The sequence below is a fragment of the Solanum dulcamara genome, chromosome 9 (genome assembly GCF_947179165.1).
Source record: "Solanum dulcamara chromosome 9, daSolDulc1.2, whole genome shotgun sequence".
In the NCBI taxonomy this organism is placed as follows: Eukaryota; Viridiplantae; Streptophyta; class Magnoliopsida; order Solanales; family Solanaceae; genus Solanum; species Solanum dulcamara.
In genome coordinates this window covers 72,542,754-72,565,266 of record NC_077245.1, presented here as the reverse complement: position 1 = coordinate 72,565,266, position 22,513 = coordinate 72,542,754, and the positions used below count along the sequence as shown (strand labels likewise).

Sequence of the window (22,513 nt, the reverse complement as noted above, 5' to 3'; positions counted from 1 at the left end):
CCTTACCAAACAACCCATTCTTAGAGTATATTAAAGAACCTATAATATAAGATGACTTTTTAAGTTCAGAGTATTGAAACATAATAGACCAAAACATAGAATTCACGATATTGAAAATTTTATGTAGTTGATCTAAACAAATTTGGGATTAAAGCATAATTATAATAATAATAATAATAAAATAATATTTTTGTTTATAGCAGAGTGGAGATTTTTAACAAGAGAATAAAATGTTAAACGTCATACTTAGAATTTGAACTTGTGAACCTAGAGCAACTTATGGATCCCTTTAATTTACCGCTACATATAAAGTTTTGTTTTAATTATTTTTATCTTATTTACATAGTATAATATTCTTATTACAAAAGTTATATTATTAGTTGACCAGCTTGAAAGGTAAAAAGAACAATAATTGAAATGAATAGATGATTGAGATACCTCTTAATCAAGGCCTATAAATAATGCCCTTACGAAGGAATGTTAATACACACTAATTTATAGAACTAAATTTCTCTCTTCAAAAAATGGCTACTTTGTGTTCAACATTCAAGTTGGCTTTTGTCTTCATTGCTCTTATTTTCACTGGTTAATTTCTATATTTTTCTTCTCATTTTATTTATTTTTTATATAATACTTATATTCTATTATGTTTTCTACTTTTAATTTTGTTGTGTAGAATGTTTGTAGGCTAAAATTTTGTGCCTAGGGTTTTTATGAACCGTATTATTGGAACAATATCACTAATAATCAAGAAACTCTAGCAAATAAATTTAGGTTCATGGTTAATAGATAGCTGAACGACATAAGTGTAAGAGTTATAAACTCAAGAATTTAATTCTTGCATTTATAGTTAATAACACAAAATCAACTTAAAATCTGTTCAACTTGATAATATATGAATTTTATCTAGGCTAAATTTACATTATTATCTATCGAGATCGACCTTAAACTAATGATTCAAGTCACATTTACAACTACCTTTTATCCTATTTAGGATTATGTCGTACGCGATTACACACATTTTATGTACGTTTCATTTTAATGATGGTTCAATTTGATTTCATTTTTCAGCTCATTTGTCTCCAAAAGCTCAAGTAATGGGCATTCGAAACATTTCTCCAGAGTTACAAGCTATGGAAACGAACCTGATCACTTTTCCTACGAACCGCCTTACATTTTGCCTTCAAGTGTGTACCTATGATTCAGATTGTAGTACCAGCAGTACTTGCAATCACTGCAGTATGAATCCTATTCTAGGAGTGGGAATTTGTCGTATCTGAAATAAGCAATAAGTTTTTGGAATGCGATCGTTATGCTTGAAAACTCTAATAAAGTTTTAAAATTCAGCTCTCGCTATTGAAGCCACCTGATGTTCCATTTTTTTTTGTGGTTGGTTTTGGAATAAATTCTAGCTCTAAAAGCTTGAATATTGTACAATTGTAACATACTTTTTCTCAAAAAAAGGAGTTTGTTCTAAGAAAATGTTGTGTGTATGAATTGAATTTCTTTTATATCTCGGGAACCTTAGTATTTGTTAGCTATTTGAACTTATACCTTGTTTATGAGAGATTGATTCTCCATAATAATGTAACCTTCTGTCATTTTCCCTTCCCTTATCCTCAATTTTCTTTTTAAAAAATCTTATACATCTCAATCCTTGAGGTAAAGTATTACTAACGATTGCGAAAGGGCCCTTTAGTTTTGCTTAATTTTGTACTTTTTTAAATAGAAATAATCTTTAAATATGTATAAATATTTAATTGTGAACCCAATAACTAAGATAAAGTATGAATTCAATTTTTAAATCCATAAACTTTATATTCCGACTTCGCCTCTACGATCCTCAAATTTCTCATTTAAACTATATCTTAGTTCATTAACTTTTTTGTCTCTCAAATAAATTTTATAATCCGAAGAAAACAAAAAAGAAGAAGAGAGATTTTCAATATCACACTTTTCATTTTTTTCCTTCTTTATTTCTTCCCTTAATTTAGTTCATATGAATTGTGATGTTGGAACCTTAGATAGAGGTGGATGGTATTTTAATAGGTAAATTAACACTTCAGGCCGTGAAAGGATTATCGTTTGTCCTGAAAAATAGATTGTTACGAACAATACTTGATATTAAAGTATTTACGTCAAAAAAAACTTGTTTTAATGTACCTATATGTAACATGGTTTGACCCTTTAAATAGTCATTCATAAATGGCTAGGTAACGATTTATGATAGAAGGTTTTTTTGAAAATAAAGCGTATTTGATCCAACAAACAAAGCAAAAGCAGTGACTCACAAATACAAATACAATAGAATTGAAATAATGTTACTACAATGAACCAAACATATGACATCCTTCTAGACGCCTAAAGAAAGTATTCATAGATCCGAGATCCACATTAATGAATTGAAAGCTCCAAATGATTGCAATCAGTTGTTAGTTTCAAGAGGTCTTTAAATTATTCATTTTGTTTAATTGAAATGCTTCTATTGAATAATCATGACATATGCTTCAGCATTCGATTGAAAAGTGACTGTTGGCGTGCATCTTAATGAAAAGTTTCAAATGAGAAATCCATGATATGCACATTGAATCAATTCATTCACGTTATGCATATAGTTTCACAAATGGACGGTTTGGGTTGAGTTGAACGGATCAAGATGATGAGTCATTACTCAATCCTATCCAAATTTACACAGATTAAGATAAATTGAGTCAAGATAACCTAAACAGCGAGTCATATCACAATCCATCCACTTGATCCATTATTTTTACAATTTTTAAACTTGCATTTCATGGGTTTGTCTAATGTAAAAGGGATCTATAAAATAAAGAAAATGATAAAATTTGAATTTTATAATTAGTTAAAAAAAATTATTTTTATGTTTACTCCCAAAATAATTCAGTCAACTATTAATTTTTACCTCTTCTATCTGTTTGGAGTTGCAAAAATTTTGCTTTTTGAAGAACCGAAAATACAATTAATAAAAGTTGGAAATTATAATGATTTTCTTATGTTTTTATTTGACGAACTCCAATAAATAGGATCAATTTAATGTAATTTTTAAACATTATGACAACTAATTAACAAACTTAAAACTTTGACTTTTCCTTTTTCTAAGTACACATCAGTGATGACACAATTTAGTGGGTCTATGTTTTGAAATCTAGGAGTTGCAACGAACTATTAAGGAATGACTATATTAATCTTGAAAATACGAAGTTCGATATTTTCAATTTCATAATTTCAAGTTAGAAATGATCATTTACATAGGTCAAACATGGCCTTAGTTTCTGATGGATCACTTTGGGCATAACCCAAATCAGCCCAACTAGTAAAATACATATTGCCCAACCGGTTAAAATTAGGATGGATTGGACGAATTGTATAAGCAACTTAGAAAATTTTCTAATTCTGATTCGATCCCCTATTTTGAATTCATTCTTAATTGGATGTTTTTTTGTGGGTTGTGCATGAGATAGCAGTGATGATGATATTGGTGTCGATGGTTGAAAAGAAAAAAACACTTATTTTCAAAACCACAAGGATGTTTTTTAAATTTAAACTTAGTGATAACAGAATGACTAAATCAATAGTGAAAAAAAGAAAATATACAAGAATATAGAAAGTACCTTGAAAAATCAAGTAGCTTTGTAGTGAAAATTTTATAAGGAAAATGCTATAGTGAATGTGACTTGCTAAGATATTAGATATATGATTTTTTTTTTGATAGAAAGCAATTTTCCCTGAATAGGTTTTACATGATACAAATTTAAATATAATTGAACTTCAATAATAATACCAAACGCCACGTAGAAAATCGAAAAGAACAATACTTTGGCTTCCCCTAAATCTTCCTCTTATTTTCTCCCATAAACCTCAATTTTTGTTTCTCTCTTCCCAAAAAAACCCACTTCTTGAGATTTCAAAAATCTCCCCCTCAACTCTTCTTTAGTACTCCTTCCCTCTCTTTGATTCTTTCCATATTCCTCAAAGACAAAAGGAAAATGGAATTTAACCCTAAATCTCCACTGTCCCATTTCCTTCTAAGAAGTTGTCAAAAGGGTTGAATTCATTTGTCTGATACTGCCGTTTTCTTTATTTTACAACTGTTTTTGACTAAAAGGGGTCTCTCAGAATCGCTTCGAATCATCAGAAAGATACCAAGTTCACTTTTTTATTGTTGTTTTAGGTTCTTTGTTGTTTTGGGGCAATTGGGTTTGGGTCACTTGTGAATGATCTGATATCTTTTTTCTTTTTTTTCGATAATGGCTGATGATATGGTCATTCATTTTGCATCCAATTCTTCTAACCAATCTGACCAGTCTTTGCCTACAAAGATTGCGAAACTCGAGGCGAGAATGGTGGGGAAAACTTCATCTGTTACATCCCAAGCTAATTCTTGGTCTGCCCCAGCTATGTTTGGAGCTGCTGAGAATGTTGCTGAGGCTGCCGCCATCTCTAGTGATTCAGATGATGATGATGTGAGTTTGTGAAATGATAATCTTATTGATGTTTTGTCTTATGAAGTATGAATTTGCTAAATGCTGCAAAATCTCGTAAATGGGATCCTTGTTTGTAATGCTGGTCCATTTAAAAGTTTTGAATTAACTCAATTGAGCTCTCTCTATATCTATCTAGTTAATTACTGTCTTTACTAGTTTATTTTCGCTCGAGGTTCCATATAGACAGGTACCTTGCAAGCATGGGTTACTTGTGCAACTATAAAGTAGTAACTGTAGAAGACTAGAGATCTATTCGTTTCAATCTTTATTAGTTTAAACTCCAGGATATGTACTAAACTCAGTGGCTCTAGGACAAAATCCTCAAGATACCACATATGAAATAAAATATTTGCACATCATTTTACCTACGGACCTCTTTTCAACTCCACGACATAGTCATGGGGTTTTAACTTGTAGAAGTTTGTGAAATGATATTCTTATTGCTGCTGAGAGTGTTGCTGAGGCTACTGCCGTCTCTAGTGATTCAGATGATGATGATGTGAGTTTGTGAAATGATATTCTTATTGATGTTTTGTCTTTTGAAGTATGAATTTGCTAAATGCTGCAAAATCTCATAAATGGTATCCTTGTTTGTAATGCCGATGCATTTAAAAGTTTGGAATTAACTTAATTTGAGTTCTCTCTATATCTATCTTGTTAATTACCTTCTTTACTAGTTTATTTTCGGTTGAGATTCCATGTGGACAGGTAGCATGCATGGTTTACCTGTGCAACTCTTAAATAGTACTCAACTTTCATTAGTTTAAACTTCATGACTCAGGACACAATCCTCAAGATACCACGTGTGAAATAAAAATTTGCACATCATTTTACCTATGGCACCTCTTTTGAACTCAACGACATTATCCTGGAGCTTTGATGGTTTGTGAAAAATTTAGCTAGTTTCAATATATCAAAATTGTAAGTAGGTTGGATCTCTTACAAAGTTTGGCAGAACCATAACATCTTTTAGCCAAATATACTATATTGACACAATCATACTATGGAACAACAACAACATACCCAGTGAAATCCACAACTGAGATTTGGGGAGAATATAATGTACGCAAATCTTACCACTACCTCGTGGAGGTAAAGATACGCTTTCCAAAAGACCCTCAGTTCAAGTGGAACAAATTTCGGTATAAAGATAGAGGAGACAATGAATAGAATATAGCAAATAACTAGGAAACAATGCAAAGTCTACCGGAGAAGAGCCAAAACAATAATAAAATCATGTGACAATCGTAATTACATAACAACATACTAGGGTAGATTTGTAAAAAACAATAATAAACAAATATAGAAATAAAAAAAAACAAGGACTACAATAATATAACTAGTACCATCGCAAACACCAGCCACCCTAAGCAAGACAACACTACATTACCTACTAACCTTCTATCTTAATATGTGCATCTACACCCTCTCTCTGTGAGCGGCGAGGCGCTAACTTTTTTGAAGTGCGGCGCCAATTAATACTAAATATTTAATTGCATATATAAATAATCAAAATCTCAATAGCAATAACATATTACCAAATATTTCAATTCAAAAACTAAAAACACATAGTACATACGAAAAGTCTAGAACTTGAATAAGAGAAACAGAACAAAAGTCAAACCAATGAGAAAAAAAAGAGAGGTAGAAGTAACTCTGAAGTCTAAAGAAGAAGGAAAACGAAATAGAGGAGGATTTGAAGAGGAAAAGAAGAAATACGTATTGGTTGGACTTTTGAGTTGCTGGAAAAGTATGTCTGGTCATCGGAGAATTCTAGTCGAGTCGACTGGTTGGAGTCTCAGTCACAGTCTAAGAGTGCAACTGTGCAAATTTGAAAAGAAAACCCTAAAATAACTTTTAAAATCCTAAATTGGTCTCTCTTTTTAATGGAAAATACAAAAGGTGACACCTTTTTTACCTTTGTCGCCTCTTGCCTTTGTTGCCATTATTTTCATTACGCTGCCTTTTGAATATCACCTCGCCACAAAGCTAATAGGTGATGAAGGGTTGGGTTGCCTCGCCCTCTCACCATTGGCGACGATGCAATCACCTATCACAACACTGCACCCTCCTATATAGGGTCATATCTTCGATAACTTGAAGTTGCATCGTATCCTGTCTTATCAGCTCTCCTTAATACTTCTTCGGCCTACCTCTTCCCTACCTCGTACCCTCTGTAACCAACCTCTCGCACCTACTCACTAGGGCGTTTATGCATCTTCTCTTCACATGTCAAACCTTCTCAATCTCGCTTTCCTGAGCTTGTCCACCACGAAGGCCACTCCCAACTTATTTTAGATATCCTCATTTCTAATCTTATCGCTCCTAGTAGGACCACGCATCCACCAAAACTTCCTCATCTGTGCAACATGCATCTTCTGGACATGGGATTGCTTGATTGGCTAACATTCAGTCCCATGCAACAATGTCGGTCGAACCACTACTTTATAGAACTTGCCTTTGAGTTTTGCCAGTACCTTTTTATCACACAAGATTGCAAAGGCAAGCCTTCACTTCATCCCCGCCGCACCAATACGGTGTGTGATATCATCGTCGATGTCCCCACTCCCCTGAATTATAGACCTAAGATACTTGAATCTTTCTATCTTAGGATATTTTGTGTGTCAAGCCTCACTCCCTGCCTACCTCATGCATCACATCATTGAATTTACACTCCACATATTCTGTTTTGGTTCGGCTCAACCTTGATCCTTTAGCCGTTAAAGTTTGTCTCCACTCCTCTAACTTAGCATTAACTCCATTACGCGTTTCATCAATCAATACTATGTCATCCGCAAATAACATACACCATGACACCTCATCTTGAATGTCTTGAGTCAAACCTTTCATCACCAAGACAAATAGAAACGGATTAAGAGTCGACCCCTGGTGAATCCCATCTCCGCAGGGAAGTGATCCGAGTCTCCTCCCACCGTTCTTACCCGCGTCTTAGCTCTTTTGTACATGTCCTTTATCGCTCTAATGTATGCCATCGATACACCTCTCTCCCCCAGGCATCACCACAAGACTTCATTCATAATTTTTCATAAGCCTTCTCAAGGTCAATGAACGCCATATGTCTTCTTCCTTTCACGATACTTTTCCATCAGTCTTCTCACAAGATGAATGGCTTCTATGGTCGATCGCTCTGGCATGAATCCAAACGGATTCTCGGAAATAAACACATCCCTTCTCACTCTCAATTCCACCGCTCTCTCCCAAACTTTCATATTATGGCTTTACAACTTAATACCCCTGTAGTTGTTGCAATTTTGTATATCACCCTTGTTCCTGTGCAACGGAACCATTGTACTACACCTCCATTCCTCGGACATCTTAGCCGTCTTAAAGATGACATTGAACAAGCTAGTCAACCACTCCAATCCTACTCTATCCATGCTCTTCCATAACTCCACCGGAATCTCATCTAGTCCTATTGCTTTTCCCCTGCTCATCCTACTAATAGCACGCTTCACCTCCTCAACCTTAATACGCCTACAATACCCGAAGTCCCGATGCTTGTTAGAGTGCTCTATCTCACCTGCACAATGTCTCTGTCCCCTTCTTTGTTCAAAAGTTTGTGAAAGTGTGCTTGCTATCTTTGCTTATTGAGGATCTCCTCGCTAACACTTTGCCTTCTTCATCTTTGATACACTTCACTTGATTCAAGTCTCGGACCTTTCTCTCCCTTGCCTTCGCGAGCTTGTACAACTTCTTATGCCTTTTTATCCTTGTTCAATATACAGTCTTTCAAAAGCTGCCGTCTAATCTTACTATGGAAGTGACGGAAATTTTGATAGAATTTGTAACAACAAAAAAATTATATACTTGGAAAAGAAGGTAGGTACTTATTATACCATATAATTAGAACCATATTAACATTGAAAAGTCTTTTATGTCATTATCACTTTATGTCCTCAACCTTTGCCACTTGAACTAAACCTGGGGCTATATCGTTACCTCTTTATGTACGTATCACATAATTGGTATGTACCATCCTACTCTGCTTGCCACTAACAGTGCTGTTTGCAACCAAGTGCTGCTAGCCTGCTACTGATCTGGCCTCGTTCTTCACATGTTTCTTTATATGCATTTGAAAAGTTTGGCCGAATACCTAAATTTTCCAATGTATACTAAATACCATACACCCTATTTCCATCGTGCCTCTTTTAATACAAGCTAAATTTCTACAGGAGAATTTACGACTCATTAATATCGAATGTTAATGGTTTATGGCCTTTAATTGCCTGGAATCTTCAAGAGAAAAACTTATCCGATGCCATTAATGCGAAAAAGGTCTTCCTTTTAAAGCTTTCCTACCTTGTTGGATTCAAATTTTAACCAATCCACATCTTCTAAAGTTTCTTCCTTGCAAATCCTGATCAGATAAATCCGAACATAAATTTGTTTGAGTTGTCAGACCCTAATAGTTTGTGACCTCAGCATTTTAAAACAAACACACCTCAGATAGATTATGGAACTACATTGCATTGGTTTTTTCCTTGTACTTTTAAAATGGGAAATCTTGATCCGAATATCTGCAATCTTGGAATGAATCTGAGATTTACTTTAATAAGCTCGATTTTTCTGTGGTATAATAACAAATGTTCCTAAATATGATTAGTGTTATCAAAAGCGAAAAACAAGAAGCTCTAAGGTCCATTGGGGCTTTAAGTGTAAACAAAAGCAAATAAAATGTGGGCTTTGATGAAAAAAGGTGCAAATAGAAAAAATACAAATATATAATAAATATAAACATGAATAACAAATATATGGTTAAAGAAATTGAAATATTTTTATAATAAAGTGAAATACCAATTGTTTAGTGTCGCCTCTCCAGGAAACGCTTATTTGCAAAGAAAAAATTGTCTTAGACCCTTAGGGCTTGTTTGGTTGGGAACAAATTATCCCGGAATTAGTTGTCCCATCATTGTTATCCTACCCTAAATGTGGATAAAAATAACACTACAATCCTCGGATAAGTTATTCCGCGATTTTATCTCAACCAAAAATGGGATAAACCATCCGAAAATTAATGCCGATATTGGTTATCCTTTATCCCTCCTACCAAACGAGCCCTTAATGACGAATCTGAAGCGCACATCAAGCGAGGCGAAACACTCTACATGTCTTGAGGCTCGCTTTAAGGCTGAAGCGTTCCTTTGACAACACTGGATATGATTCGGAAGAACTAATTACTCAGTGTGGACTGCTCAAACTACCGATACAAATTTGTGTTATGTTTCCAGTGCTGCATTTTTTGCTCTTAAAGCACAACTTTTTATTCTCATCGCTGACATTTCTCCTTCCTCTCTACCAGAATGGAGTGGAATATCTCATTCAAGCAAACACTCAGAAGCGGCGCAAACTTGAAGAAGACAACAGCTCAACTTCCTTTGAACACGTGGAGGTATATCTTATATAGGTTTGCTATGTTTTGTGAATAACTTCTTGTTCTTCTTGTCCAGTCCCTTTAGGTGTGAGCAGTTCTAATTTCTGAGATACTCTCTTTTACAACTACCCATTTTCTAGCAATTTTATCTTAGGGTGTTTTTCCGCTTACCCTTCTGGAAGAATGTATATGCTAATTCTGAAGCAAATACTTTTCTAGACAGCAGCTGATACAGGGAAAAAGATGGCAGAGAATACAGAAACAAGCAAAGTGGGTTCAGATGTGAATAGACGAAAACAAAGCCGTAGTAGGGGACAAACTAATTCTGGTAGAGGGCGTGGTTCCCGAGTTGGTGATCAGACCAGGTTACAAGCAGTTTCTGTGTCAAATGGTCAGTTCGAGAACTCTTACAAGAAGGTGAGTTTTTTCCTGGCATGATTTACGGTTTGTTTTAGGATAGCATGATTATCAGTAATGATTGAGCTTGAAAGGATAAGTTTGAAAAATACAGGCAAATGTTTGTCCCAAAACGACACATGGAAAGTTAACAAACAAGACAAGAGAAGCTCCTGCTTTATCAATGTCAATTCTGAAATGTTTAAGCTAAATATTAATACATATAAGATTTAGGGCTGATATTTTCTACTGTTTATTCTTTATTGTACCTTTACATTGGTAAAAATTTGGACTCATGCTGTTAGTTTCCACATTCTATATGTTGAAATTAATTTAGTTTTCATTGTTGTAATGTGTTTCCTATTTTCTTATGTCTTCCTTTATACCTTAGCTACTCTTGTTTCAGCATATTTTGTGCTCTATTTTGTACATGGGTGATACTCCCTTGATTATCTAATATAATTTTTCTAAATCTGCCCAAGCCCCCTCCAAAAAAAAAAAAAACTATGGGCAACTCCCTCATGTTCTATTCTGCTTGTTTTTAGGTTTGTATCCCTCCTATCTCCAAGGTGTTTTCTAATATACAATGTCCTAGGTGTATTGTTGATTATTGTTTGAATGCAAACACCTTGGTAACATCCTTCCACCAAATGTGGAACAAAATTATCCTGAATTTCAGGCAAAGGTTACTCTAAATGATTTATCCTACTCTTTCCTTTTGTTAAACGTCTAAGCAAGTATGAGTAGGATAACTCATATGTATAAAATCTTGCATAATAAATTGTTTACCATCTTGTTTGTTTGGAGATCCTTTCCTGGTGCTGAATATTGCAGTACTTACAAGGTTGTGGGAAAAGCTGGCACATTATACAATAAACTTAAGTTCACAGCTGGTTCCTGCATATTTGTCATATCTGGTTAAAGAGAAGACTATTCTAGTACAGTTTTATCCAAGAGACCATTTAATGCATTAAGCTTAACCAAAAACAAAAAGGAACTATTATTTACCTGGTTCTCCTCATTCTATTGTGGTTGTATTAGTATTGTCATAACTTGTATCTTCAGGTGTTATTCTAGTGTTTGACGAGTCAACCCAAGGTGTATTTTTGTTTGGCTTTTGCTATGTAAACACCTTGGTTATGCTTCCTTCTGCCAAATGTGACTATTGTCACCATGAATTTCTTGCTAAGAACCTATAGATTATTTATCCCATCCTTTACTTTTGTTAATTATCTAAGTATAAGTAGGATACCTCTTTGTGTAATATCTTACTGGATCTCTTGAAGTTGTATGCTATCTTATGTTGGGCCCTTTTCTGGTGGTGAATATTGCACTTATTGTCAAGGTTATGGAAAAAGCTTGCACATTGATAGTAATCTTAAATTCACAGTCAGAGTAACTGCATAGTTGTCATATCTTGTGCAAAGGGAAGACGAACATGGCAAAATCTTATCTAAGATACCAGTTAACGTAGCTTTGTATTTTCACCTACTCTTTTTTTTCCTTCTCCTTTTTGGCACTTAACAAGCATTCATAATTATGCTTGATGTTTGGGTTGGAAGGTTTTCTAACAATGATTTTCTGATTGATTTTGTTATCCTTGTATACCTGTTCCTGTTGCGTAGTGATATAGGACACTACCAATTGCTTGTGAGTTTCTGGACAGTGTCTTGTCATTTAGGTTCTTTTAACCCAGGATTGTGTTTATTCTACATGTAGCTATCTTAATTCACAATGATGCAATTGAGTTTGCTTATGTAGGTTTCCCTAGTTATAATGTGTTGTTTAATAACCCTATTAATATAAAAATTATTACTTGATAAAAAAATAATGTGTTGCTTAATTGTTAAGAATGCTTCATTCCCAGTTCAGGTATTTCTGTTTTGCTCTATATCCTTCCCTATGATATCAACAACTATGTCTCAGTTCCAAACAAGTTGGGGTCATCTATATGATTCCCCACTTCTTTATTAAGCTCATTTTGTACCATCACCATACTAAACAAAATAAAAATAAAAAATAAGTTAAATATATGTAATAATACTAATACTAATACTAATACTAATAACAACAACAATTTTTGAAGTTTTGTAATAAGTCTAAAACCTATCTCAACTAGTTGATATCATCTATGAGGATTTTTTTCTTCCATTGTGTCCTATCTTTAGTTAAGTCTACATTGATACCAAGGATGTATAGGTCTTTTGAGACAACTTCCCTTCATGGGATTTTAGGTCTACCCCATCCCCTTTTAACACCTTTTACCATAGTTTTACACCTATGAACCGATGCATCTGTAGGTTGATGCAGGACATGTCCAAACTAGCTCCAGCAACGTTCTCGAATTTTATCCTCAGTGCATTGCTACTTGCCCATTCTGACGATTGTGGTCATTTATAATCGTATCTAATCTTGTATGAGCGCCTTCATATTCTTTTCTGGTCCACGAGCTTTTTTATAGAGTTTATGAAAGAAATATTACAAGATTGTGTGCGCGCGCGTTTCTAAGAAGCAGTGGAGGAGCCGTCATCTACCATGACAGTGATGTATTGAGCATGTATACGTTAAATCCACTGCAACCCCAAAGGCCCTAATACTTAATTGTGAAAGTCAGTTTGTTTTAGAAAATATCAAATGCAAATAGATTGTAATTCTCTATGTGAAGTTGATTAGAAAAGGTAACAGATTCATATTTTGTAACTTTACAACAAAAAGGATGATTGGTTGGGTAGAATTGGCAGTTTTTTGTCAGTGGACTAACACAGTATCATTTTTGCTTGTTGTAGTTGCAGGATAATTTGCCTAAAGAGCAACATGGGCACAATGGACAGACTGCATTGGAAGTATGGCTTTAGTTATAGTTTTCAGATTTCTTCCATACTTTTCTACTGTCCAAAGTGCATTCTGACCTACAATTCCTATCTGAAATTTATAACATAAAAAGGGTTCACAACTCATGATTGTTTATGCAGTCACTCGTTGCTGCTATTTATAAACTCTAATTTATCAAAATGATGTGGAATGCCCTTGACATTAGGAGGAGATCACTTCTTTACGGGCAAAAATTCTGGCTTTGGAGGAAGAGCTCAAGAAATCCCATCAAGAGGCCACAGATTATCAGTATCGGTGTCAACAGCTGGAAAAGGTACAACTTCTTTTGGTTACCTGGAGTACTAAAAATAATCCCGATATTGAATGATGTATTAACATGCTGTTGTTTGTTATTCGTTGTTCTCATATTGTATTAACAGCATCAGTTATAAAATAATTCTTGTATTATTTTATACTAAATTCAATATTGAATAACAATATATGTATTAGTAAATACATGTATAAGGACTCATAAATGCCTAAAATTTGCTATATCTGGTACCTGTTTAGTTAACCATCTTTTTATCGCTTGCATGTTTCGAATAATGTTTAGTAATATTGATTTTAAAGCTATAACAAGGTGTTTGAAATAAAAATTATGTTTAGTAGAGGAACATGAAATTTGTTACTCCCTCTAGTCCAACTATTAAGAAACCAGTTAATAACATTAACTAAGAGGGTTATTTGACACCCTTTCCCTCTCCTCAACATTAATTAAGAAGTATTGAATGACTTTTTGGAAATTTATTCAGATCAGTTATTAGACGAGTAAAGTTGGAGAAAATATACAACAACAACAATCCAGTGAAATCCCACAACGTGGGGTCTGGGGAGGGTAGAGTGTACGCAGACCTTACTCCTACTAGGGTAGGACGACTGTTTCCGAGAGACTCTCGGCTCAAAAAAAGCATAAAAAGGGGTCAAATAAGGTTAAGAAATTCAAAGCGTTATAGGAAAATAAATAACGAAAGCATCGCAGATAAAATAGAGTAATCAAAGTACAAACAATAATAAATAATACCAGAAATACCAGAAATGAGAGTACAAGAAATTGTAATGTGCTAATGCGCCTACGGATAGGGAAGAATAACGAGCCTATGTACTAGCCTTCTATCCTAATATGTGTCCTCCACACCCTCCTATCTAAGGTCATGTCCTCGGTAAGCTGTAACTGTGCCATGTACTGTCTAATCACCTCTCCCCAATACTTCTTCAGCCTACCCCTACCTCTTCTGTAACTATTCATAGCCAACCTCTCACACCTCCTCGCTGGGGCATCTGTGTCTCTCCTCTTCACATGCCCAAACCATCTCAGTCGCATTTCTCACATCTTGTCTTCCACCGAGACCACTCTCACCTTGTCTCGAATAGCCTCATTTCTAATCTTGTCGCTCCTGGTGTGGCCACACATCCATCTCAACATTCTCATCTTGGCAACACATCCATCTCAACAGACAGTAATATATACCTTGTTTTTTTCTCCCTGAAAAATCACCTATTTAGGACCAAGTTTGAAAGACTAGAAATCACTTATTGTGGACAGGACAGAGTATCAATTTATCTCATAGTATGCCTCATTTTAAACTCTTAAAATTGTTCTTTATTTGAGTTACAGAAAAACTTACAAGTGTAAATTTTATTTTGATTTCTAATCCCATATGGTAATTATAAAACATATGATAATAAACTGATATGAAATTGGATAAAACAAATGTAATAAGTCGAGGATATTTAAAACCAAACAACTAGAGGGGTGATCTTGACAACAGAAAGGATTAGGAAGTGAAAAGTTGTTTGTATTAGTTGGTATTACTTATTCAAGGAGGTGGGTGAAGACGTGGATCATCTTCTTCTATATTGTAGCCTAGCCACGACGTTATGATGGGATATTTTTCAGATAATTTAGTATTTCACGGGCAATGCCAAGATGTGTGAAGGAGCTGATGTTCAACCGGAAGAGAGGAAAAATGAGAAGAAGACACAAGGTGTGGAATGTTGCTCCGCTAGCTTTGATGTGGGTTATTTGGGAGGAGAGAAACAGGAGAGTCTTTGAGGGGGTAGAGATGAGTTCTACTCAGTTGAGGAGTAGTCACCGTCCCTTATTTTCTTTTAGTGCTCCCATGTAGTACCTGCTAGAATAAAAGCTTGGGTGTCTTTTCCATAGAATCATATCTTTTTGTAGGTTCTCTACTTTTTGGTATACCTCTTGTATATGGCCAATTTTAGCCTTCCATTCAATGAAATCTTATTTACTTGATGAAAGAAAAAAAACACCAAACAAACATTTTAGATTATATGTACAAAAAACCTTTAAACTACTAAGAAAAAATCTGATAACAAATGCAAATAATTCAGAAGTTATTATTTATTGAACTATAATCCCTAATTTTTTTTTTGATAATGGTAAATTATAATCCCTAAATTATAATCTGTATATAACTTGTCTGTGAACCAAATGACCCATTAGTTGATTTAGCTTTCAATTAAATTTTCAATTGCAACTGACTTTTCAGCACTGCACACTTTGATTATACAGGAACTGAAGGATCTTAAAGAGTATGAGCAGCAGACAAAGCCAAAGGTGTGCTTCATCGGTTGCTTTACTTCTTTCCATTGGTCAAGTTCTGTTTCTGCCCTAGAAATAAGCGGTACAGTTTGTGCAAGAAATTATTTAGTTTGTGAGGTTACCTTTGCGAACCATATGACCAAAAAAATATTTATGGCACTAACTAGCTACATCAGCGTGCTTGTCGCCAAATCAAAAAAAAAATCATCTCTGATTGGTACTATATTTGCTTCAGTTATATATCTTTTGTGTTATCATCATATGTCTGAATATGCTATTGAAGAATGAATCTGTTAATATGATTTACCTGATGGAGGAGACCTACAGAGTTGGTGTATTCAGCGTGACCACTTCAGTAGAACAAACAGTTTTCAAACTAAAAACCAGAGTTTTCTACCTTGCGTAGAATTATGGAGTATCGAATAAGCTGTAGTACCAAAGTTCTTTGCATATATATGGTATGTATGTCTTGTATGTATATGCACGCGCAATTTGGGCACATCCATCGCTATTTCGTTTTCCTAGCAAAATATTGTTTTCAAACTTGGCTTTGTTGAATCCAAAAATGCTTCTTTTTGTTGGTCCATTTGTGGACATATTTACTATCTCATGCAAGTTGTGCGAACATCACTATTTGGCTTTCCTGTCAAAGTATTGCTGTCAAAGTCTGCTTTATTAAACCTACAAATTTTACTCTTAGCTGTGTCCCATTGTGTCTGCAATAATCTCGTGTCAACAAGCAGGTATAAATACCAAGTGAATGAAAAATGGTTGATGTTATACCTGTTTATTGGTATTCCCTCATGGCACTGGTTCATTTATTTATTTTTTGTCTGCAGAGAACAAAAATAATGTCCGAGTTGCTAATATCTGTTTCAAAAGCTGAGAGACAAGAGGCTCGGATGAAAGTGCGCCAGGAATCTTTGAGACTTGGCAATGTGGGAGTAATCAGGTACATCATTCTTATCAAGATGTTATTTATAGTGAGCACTTTGCTGCTTTGTCTAGTATATAAAGTAAGTTCAACAGATGAGAAGGCATCACTAGTGTGAGAAGTGAGAGAAGGTGCAACGAGTTCACATAATTGTGTGTTTACACTGAGGATCGGTATTTGTTTACCTTAATTATGGATAAGCTAAATACTTTACATATGACTAGCCCCAATTAACTTGGAAGTGAGGCTTTATTGTTGTTCTTGTAATAATAGTATGGTGATGGATTCCATGGTGCATATTATTTTCATAAAGCATTGTGTAATTGACGAAATTAAATCTATGTTTGGGACTATGGATAAGCACTCTGGATAGTGAGGTTTTAGGATAAGTAGAAGTAAGAAAATATTTCACGTGAATTTAGCTTCCACAAAGAGGAATAATGGTGAAGGTGAAATTTGTCGGGATTGTGATGTCTAAATGCAAAAGATTTAATGGTGAAGTGAAATTTGTAAGGATTGTTATTACGCTTACATAAGGTGTGGCTTTACCAGTAATTCTTATTTTAGTTGGGGACTTGTAAGTCCATTTCAAGGATAAGAGTGAGAGTTAGGGAATCTTTACCTTTAGTAAACTCTTGATGTCTTAAAGTACAAATTTTCTAGTATTGAGAATGAAATGGGTCTGAATGGATACATAGGATTCATATCCCGATCCCAACTAAGGATTGAGTGTAGTTAATTGATTGATTTATTGTTGGGATGAGTTAGGGAATCTTTCGCTTTAGTAAACTCTTGATGTCTTATAGTACACATTTTCTAGTATTAAGAATAAAATGGGTCTAAATGGATACATAGGATTCATATCCCGATCCCAACTAAGGATTGAGTGTAGTTAATTGATTGATTGATTGCTGGGATTTTGTTGGTGATAACTATGTAACAAGTATGCTAATAGAACTTCAGATTTTCAATAGGCTTTATGCCCATCCTCTAAGTATCAATTTATTTTTCGTGTTATCAAATATCATATTTTGAACCTCTTCATTTTTGCGTTTGCTGATTCTTTTCTGTTCTTTGGTTAATTGCAGAGCTGGAACCATCATATCTGAGGCCTGGGAAGATGGGCAAGCACTAAAGGACCTCAATGCTCAACTTGTATGTTTCGTAATTTGGTGGTCTGGCAAGAGAGTGCTTGTTTTGCAGTTTCATTATATGGATATATTAATATATCCATACCGACAACTAACATAGTCACTGCCTGCCCATTTAGCTTACAGAGTACAATAGAGCTTCAGCTTATGTCCTAACAACCATGCCCACACAAAAGAAGAGATTTGAATTAGGGAAAATTAGTATATTGAGAATCTGAGAGTTAGAGTAAAGAATTTAAATAATAGTTTAAATATGATGGAGGGTTAAACTGAACACATCACACCAATAATAAGATGAAGTGGTACTAGTTTCTATTGCCTGGATCCTTGGGCACCCAAGTGTTGTTTGTCAAGGAAAGAGGCATTTTACGTATAGAAAAGAAAGGCAGGCCAAGTAACTTTGGAGATTTACCAGTCGATAACTTCAGTTAGATTATTTGCGAGCTGAATAAACCCAATACGGGCTGATCTTATATGCTATTTAGTTTCTGGTGTCTCCATGATAGTTACACTGCTAAACATTGCTTATATCCTAGATCCAACAGGTGTTATTGTTAATGAATCTTTTTTACAGAGAAACTTATTGGAAACAAAAGAAGCTATTGAACGGCAGCGTAAATTGCTGAAGAAACGACAACCAGGTGAAGTTTTCCCTTTGAATCATATGTACTTTCTCATGTTTCCTTCTCTTGGATAGAAAGATGGTGTTATTTTGCCAAATGAGTGGATTTTGTCCCAAAGAATGTTCATACCTGTTTGTTTTTTTAGTAATGGTACAAGATCTCTAAAACTTCTTTTACTATATTTCTGGTTTCAAATCTGCTCTTCATTAAACGGTTGCATGATATTTCAAAGGTCTTAAGTTGTGTTATTTTCAAGTTCACTATCATCTTGGCAGATGTCATTAGAATAAAGCAGGAGCTTAAAGCACACCATATTTAATTTATATTCGTCTCTTGCTTGAGTGTTGTTTCAGCAACATTCACTGGAGGTTCTGTCTTAGTATAGTTGCCTAAGTCTTATCAGCTTGAAAATAATATTTTACTAAAATGACTTCCACATTGGCTTCTTGTTCATGACAGTTTGTCATTATCTCAGCAGGAATAGCTGTTCATTTGATTTTTCAATTTCTTTGATTGCCCAAAACTATGTTTCTTGAAATATAAATGGTTACTAACAATAAGGTTTACCCTACCATTGCAGATAAAAGTGATGGAGGAGATGTGGAGGGAGGTTTGCAGGAAGAGGATTCTTTCATTCAGGATGAAATCTACAAATCTCGTTTAGCTAGCATCAAACGAGTAAGTGCTCTTCTTTCTCTGAATATATATCTGCCTGTCAGTTTCTCTGTCATTTCTGGTGCTTGTTGCTAAAATATTGTCCATGCTTCACACCTTCATATTCATTTTCATTAGGAAGAGGATATGATAATGCGTGAGAGAGATCGGTATGAACTAGAGAAAGGAAGGCTGATTCGTGAAATGAAACGCATACGTGATGAAGACGGTTCTCGTTTTAACAATTTTCAGATTTTGAACCACCGATATGCCCTCTTAAACCTTCTTGGAAAAGGAGGATTTAGTGAGGTCTATAAGGTAGGAATCTGAAAGTGGGTGTTATATATATTTTCATGCACCATATGGCAATGTAGACCTCTTTTATGTATTAATATATTGAGAAAAATATCTTTTCCATTCACTTCAAATTGCAAAATTCTGGCAGGCTTTTGACTTGATAGATCATAGATATGTTGCATGTAAGCTACATGGACTAAATGCTCAATGGAGCGAAGAGAAGAAGCAAAGTTATATACGACATGCAATCAGGGAGTACAACATCCACAAGACTTTGGTGCACCATCACATTGTGCGGCTTTGGGACATTTTTGAGATAGATCATAACACATTTTGCACTATCTTGGAGTACTGTAGTGGTGTGTATTGCATAATCAATATGGATCAATTACAATTATGCTCAGTGCAATGAGGTATTTTAGGATTCCCTCTCATATTTGTCATAAATATTTTTGCCTGTAGGAAAGGACCTTGATGCAGTTCTCAAAGCAACACCTGTGTTGCCAGAAAGGGAAGCAAGAATCATCATTGTGCAGATTTTTCAAGGCCTTATTTACTTAAATAAAAAGTCACAGAGGATTATACATTATGATCTGAAGCCAGGAAATGTTCTATTTGATGAGCTTGGTGTTGCTAAAGTCACTGATTTTGGGCTAAGCAAGATAGTAGAAGATGATGTCGGATCCCAGGGGATGGAGCTCACATCCCAGGGAGCGGGAACATACTGGTGAGTGCTAGATTTTTGCTGTCACATTTGTCATTATGTTTTTACTTAGGTGCACTAGTTCTGAGCTTACTTTTACTGTCAACTCTTGCCTTCATAAACTATTACTAAGGTCCATTATTTCTGGTTGTGTTGTTTCTTCAGGTATCTACCTCCCGAATGCTTTGAGCTAAGCAAGACACCTCTTATATCCTCAAGGGTGAGTGCTCCTGCTTTGGTTTCACTTGTTGATAAAGTTAAATAGGATTCCACTGAAACCAGGAGTACGCGACATTTTCTTTAGTTCTTATTCTAAAGATTTCAAACTTAATGCAGCGTCCGCATCTTGATTGATGCATATTTAATCCTAAAAATCTATGATGAATGAACAATTGTGTTTTATGAACTAAACTCGTAACTTATATTTATGTAACTAGGTTGATGTCTGGTCAGCTGGTATTTTGTTGTACCAAATGCTGTTTGGTAAACGCCCCTTTGGGCACGACCAAACACAAGAGAGAATATTAAGGGAGGACACAATTATTAAAGCAAGAAAGGTTGAGTTCCCTACAAGACCAACTGTCTCTAATGAGGCAAAGGTGAGTTTTTGGCTATCCATATCTGACTACATTTCTTATCTGACTACGATATGATGAATTATCCCTATTTTATTTTCCTTTTTGTGAGCATTATCAAGATAAACTGGAGGCCCTCAAAGTCGGTTAATACTGTTATTTCTACTGATGTACAGGACATATTTTGTACCCAATTTTAGATAAAATGAAACCAATCAATGGTTTGCCTACTTTTTAGGTCATTCGATGCCCCAAATGTGGTTAACATTTGGTCACAGCTATATTCTTCTTTTACGGATACATAATAATATGGCTTTGTTTCGTGTTGAGTACATGTCCTGATGCTCCAAGTGGCTCCATGCTTTATCTCAATCCACATCAACTGCTATATTACTAGCATGACAGTTGTCCAAATACACCATGACCAGAAACATCTACAACATATCAAGACTTGGAATCAGGATACTAGAACTTAACTCTCCTGTCCGATATAACTACTCTAGACCATGACACATGGCATACTAGCTGTTCGATGAAACAAAACTCGATTAAGCAATGTACAAGAAAAGTTTCATATCAACAGTATTTGCTAGGGCCTATTAGGATTTTTTTATATTGCTTCCTGCCACTGATTCTTAGATCACCGGTTTTATTGATTCTCTCTTTTCCATTTGTTTGAGCAGGAGTTCATTCGTCGTTGTTTGACATATAATCAAGCAGAGAGGCCAGATGTTTTGACTATCGCCCAAGACCCTTATTTGACATACACTAAGAAATGATATGAAGATGTTAATCACCACAACTTAGGCAGAGAGGGTCGTGTATGAACGTGGTTTCTCTCCTAATGTAGGGACGAGGAGTGGTGCTCGAAGAATTTTGTACAGTTGTAAAGCGTGTGTAATTTTTTGTCCCTGTACCTTCATCTGGTGCATCCCCATGTTTTCCATTTTCCGGTTTTCTCTTCTTGGAAGATCTTTTATGCCATGCTTATTTCATGTTTTTGAAATTTGATGAGTGTATCGATGAAATTCCATGGCGATTAAGATATCAATTGTTTAGATTCTACATACTTGTATGTTGGTAGAGGTTATACATGCTTTAAAAAAGACATGCAAGAAAAGTGGTTGATGAAAAGATTTCATCACCTAATGTTTGTTGTTTAATCCTATCAAGTTTGTGACTGACTGAATTTTACTTGGACGTATTTGGTTTATGAACAGCCTATGATAGAAAAAAAAACAATCTGTTTGAATTTATGCCTCTTTTCTTTTTAATTTCTTTCAAAATAAGTGTCACTTTTTATATTTTGTAATTTTCTTAATTCCAGAATAATGCATGACACGTTCAAAACCACAATACACCCATGGTCTAGTTGTCATTGAAGTGAGTTGATAACCATGAGGTCTTAGATTTAAATTCTAGCAGAGACAAATACTTGGTGATTTCTTTCCATTTGTGGTAGGTGGTAGGTATCATGTGGAATTAGTTGAGATGTACACAAGCTGTTTCGAACACCACGGTTATCAAAAAATAAAAAATCACAAGATTCAAATGACATTTTGATATATTATTATTTTTAGTTTAAAGATCACAAAATTTATGTCTCTTATTTTCTTGAACTTCATATCCAACATTAAGAAATGAAACGGGGTGATTAATATTTGTTTATATGCTTTCTCCAGTTGAGAAACTATATTGTACTTACTGTTCCTAAACTATAAAGTGACCAAAACAAACTATTCACTTTAATTTTAGGTTATAACTTGGAAGTATAAGAGGTTGAGTTTGTGTCTTGGGTAGGGTATATAAATTGCAGCCAATTGTTTTTGGATCTTGTCAAAACTATTTC

The 22,513-nt window shown here is 34.8% G+C and overlaps 1 protein-coding gene and 1 long non-coding RNA gene across 3 annotated transcripts; both read left to right on the top strand.

Moving 5' to 3' along the window:
• The first annotated feature begins 498 nt into the window (after positions 1-498).
• On the top strand, positions 499-1,511 carry LOC129903945 (uncharacterized). Its single transcript, XR_008770321.1, has 2 exons — positions 499-585; positions 1,072-1,511. It is a non-coding gene; the product is annotated as an uncharacterized LOC129903945 (long non-coding RNA).
• A 2,315-nt stretch (positions 1,512-3,826) lies between these two features.
• LOC129902942 (serine/threonine-protein kinase TOUSLED) lies at positions 3,827-21,731 on the top strand. 2 transcript variants are annotated; one of them, XM_055978390.1, is made up of 16 exons: positions 3,827-4,481; positions 9,823-9,912; positions 10,114-10,311; positions 13,083-13,133; positions 13,328-13,435; positions 15,698-15,742; positions 16,567-16,679; positions 17,750-17,816; positions 18,387-18,453; positions 19,016-19,113; positions 19,228-19,407; positions 19,535-19,745; positions 19,849-20,113; positions 20,255-20,309; positions 20,527-20,688; positions 21,348-21,731. In XM_055978390.1, the coding sequence occupies exons 1-16, from the start codon at positions 4,266-4,268 to the stop codon at positions 21,441-21,443; spliced, it is 2,022 nt and encodes a 673-aa protein (XP_055834365.1). In that variant the 5' UTR covers positions 3,827-4,265; the 3' UTR covers positions 21,444-21,731. The 2 variants fall into 2 exon arrangements, with proteins under 2 accessions (XP_055834365.1, XP_055834364.1); XM_055978389.1 differs by having other exon boundaries at positions 3,828-4,481; positions 13,077-13,133.
• The last annotated feature ends 782 nt before the right edge of the window (positions 21,732-22,513 follow it).

What these genes read in the sequence shown, in the direction of transcription:
- LOC129902942 (XM_055978389.1), top strand. Translation starts at nt 4,266, where the DNA reads ATGGCTGATGATATGGTCATTCATTTTGCATCCAATTCTTCTAACCAA. An exon ending in TATCTTGGAGTACTGTAGTG is followed by an intron (nt 19,746 to 19,848) that starts GTGTGTATTGCA and finishes TTTTGCCTGTAG; the next exon opens with GAAAGGACCTTGATGCAGTT. An exon ending in CAGGGAGCGGGAACATACTG is followed by an intron (nt 20,114 to 20,254) that starts GTGAGTGCTAGA and finishes TTGTTTCTTCAG; the next exon opens with GTATCTACCTCCCGAATGCT.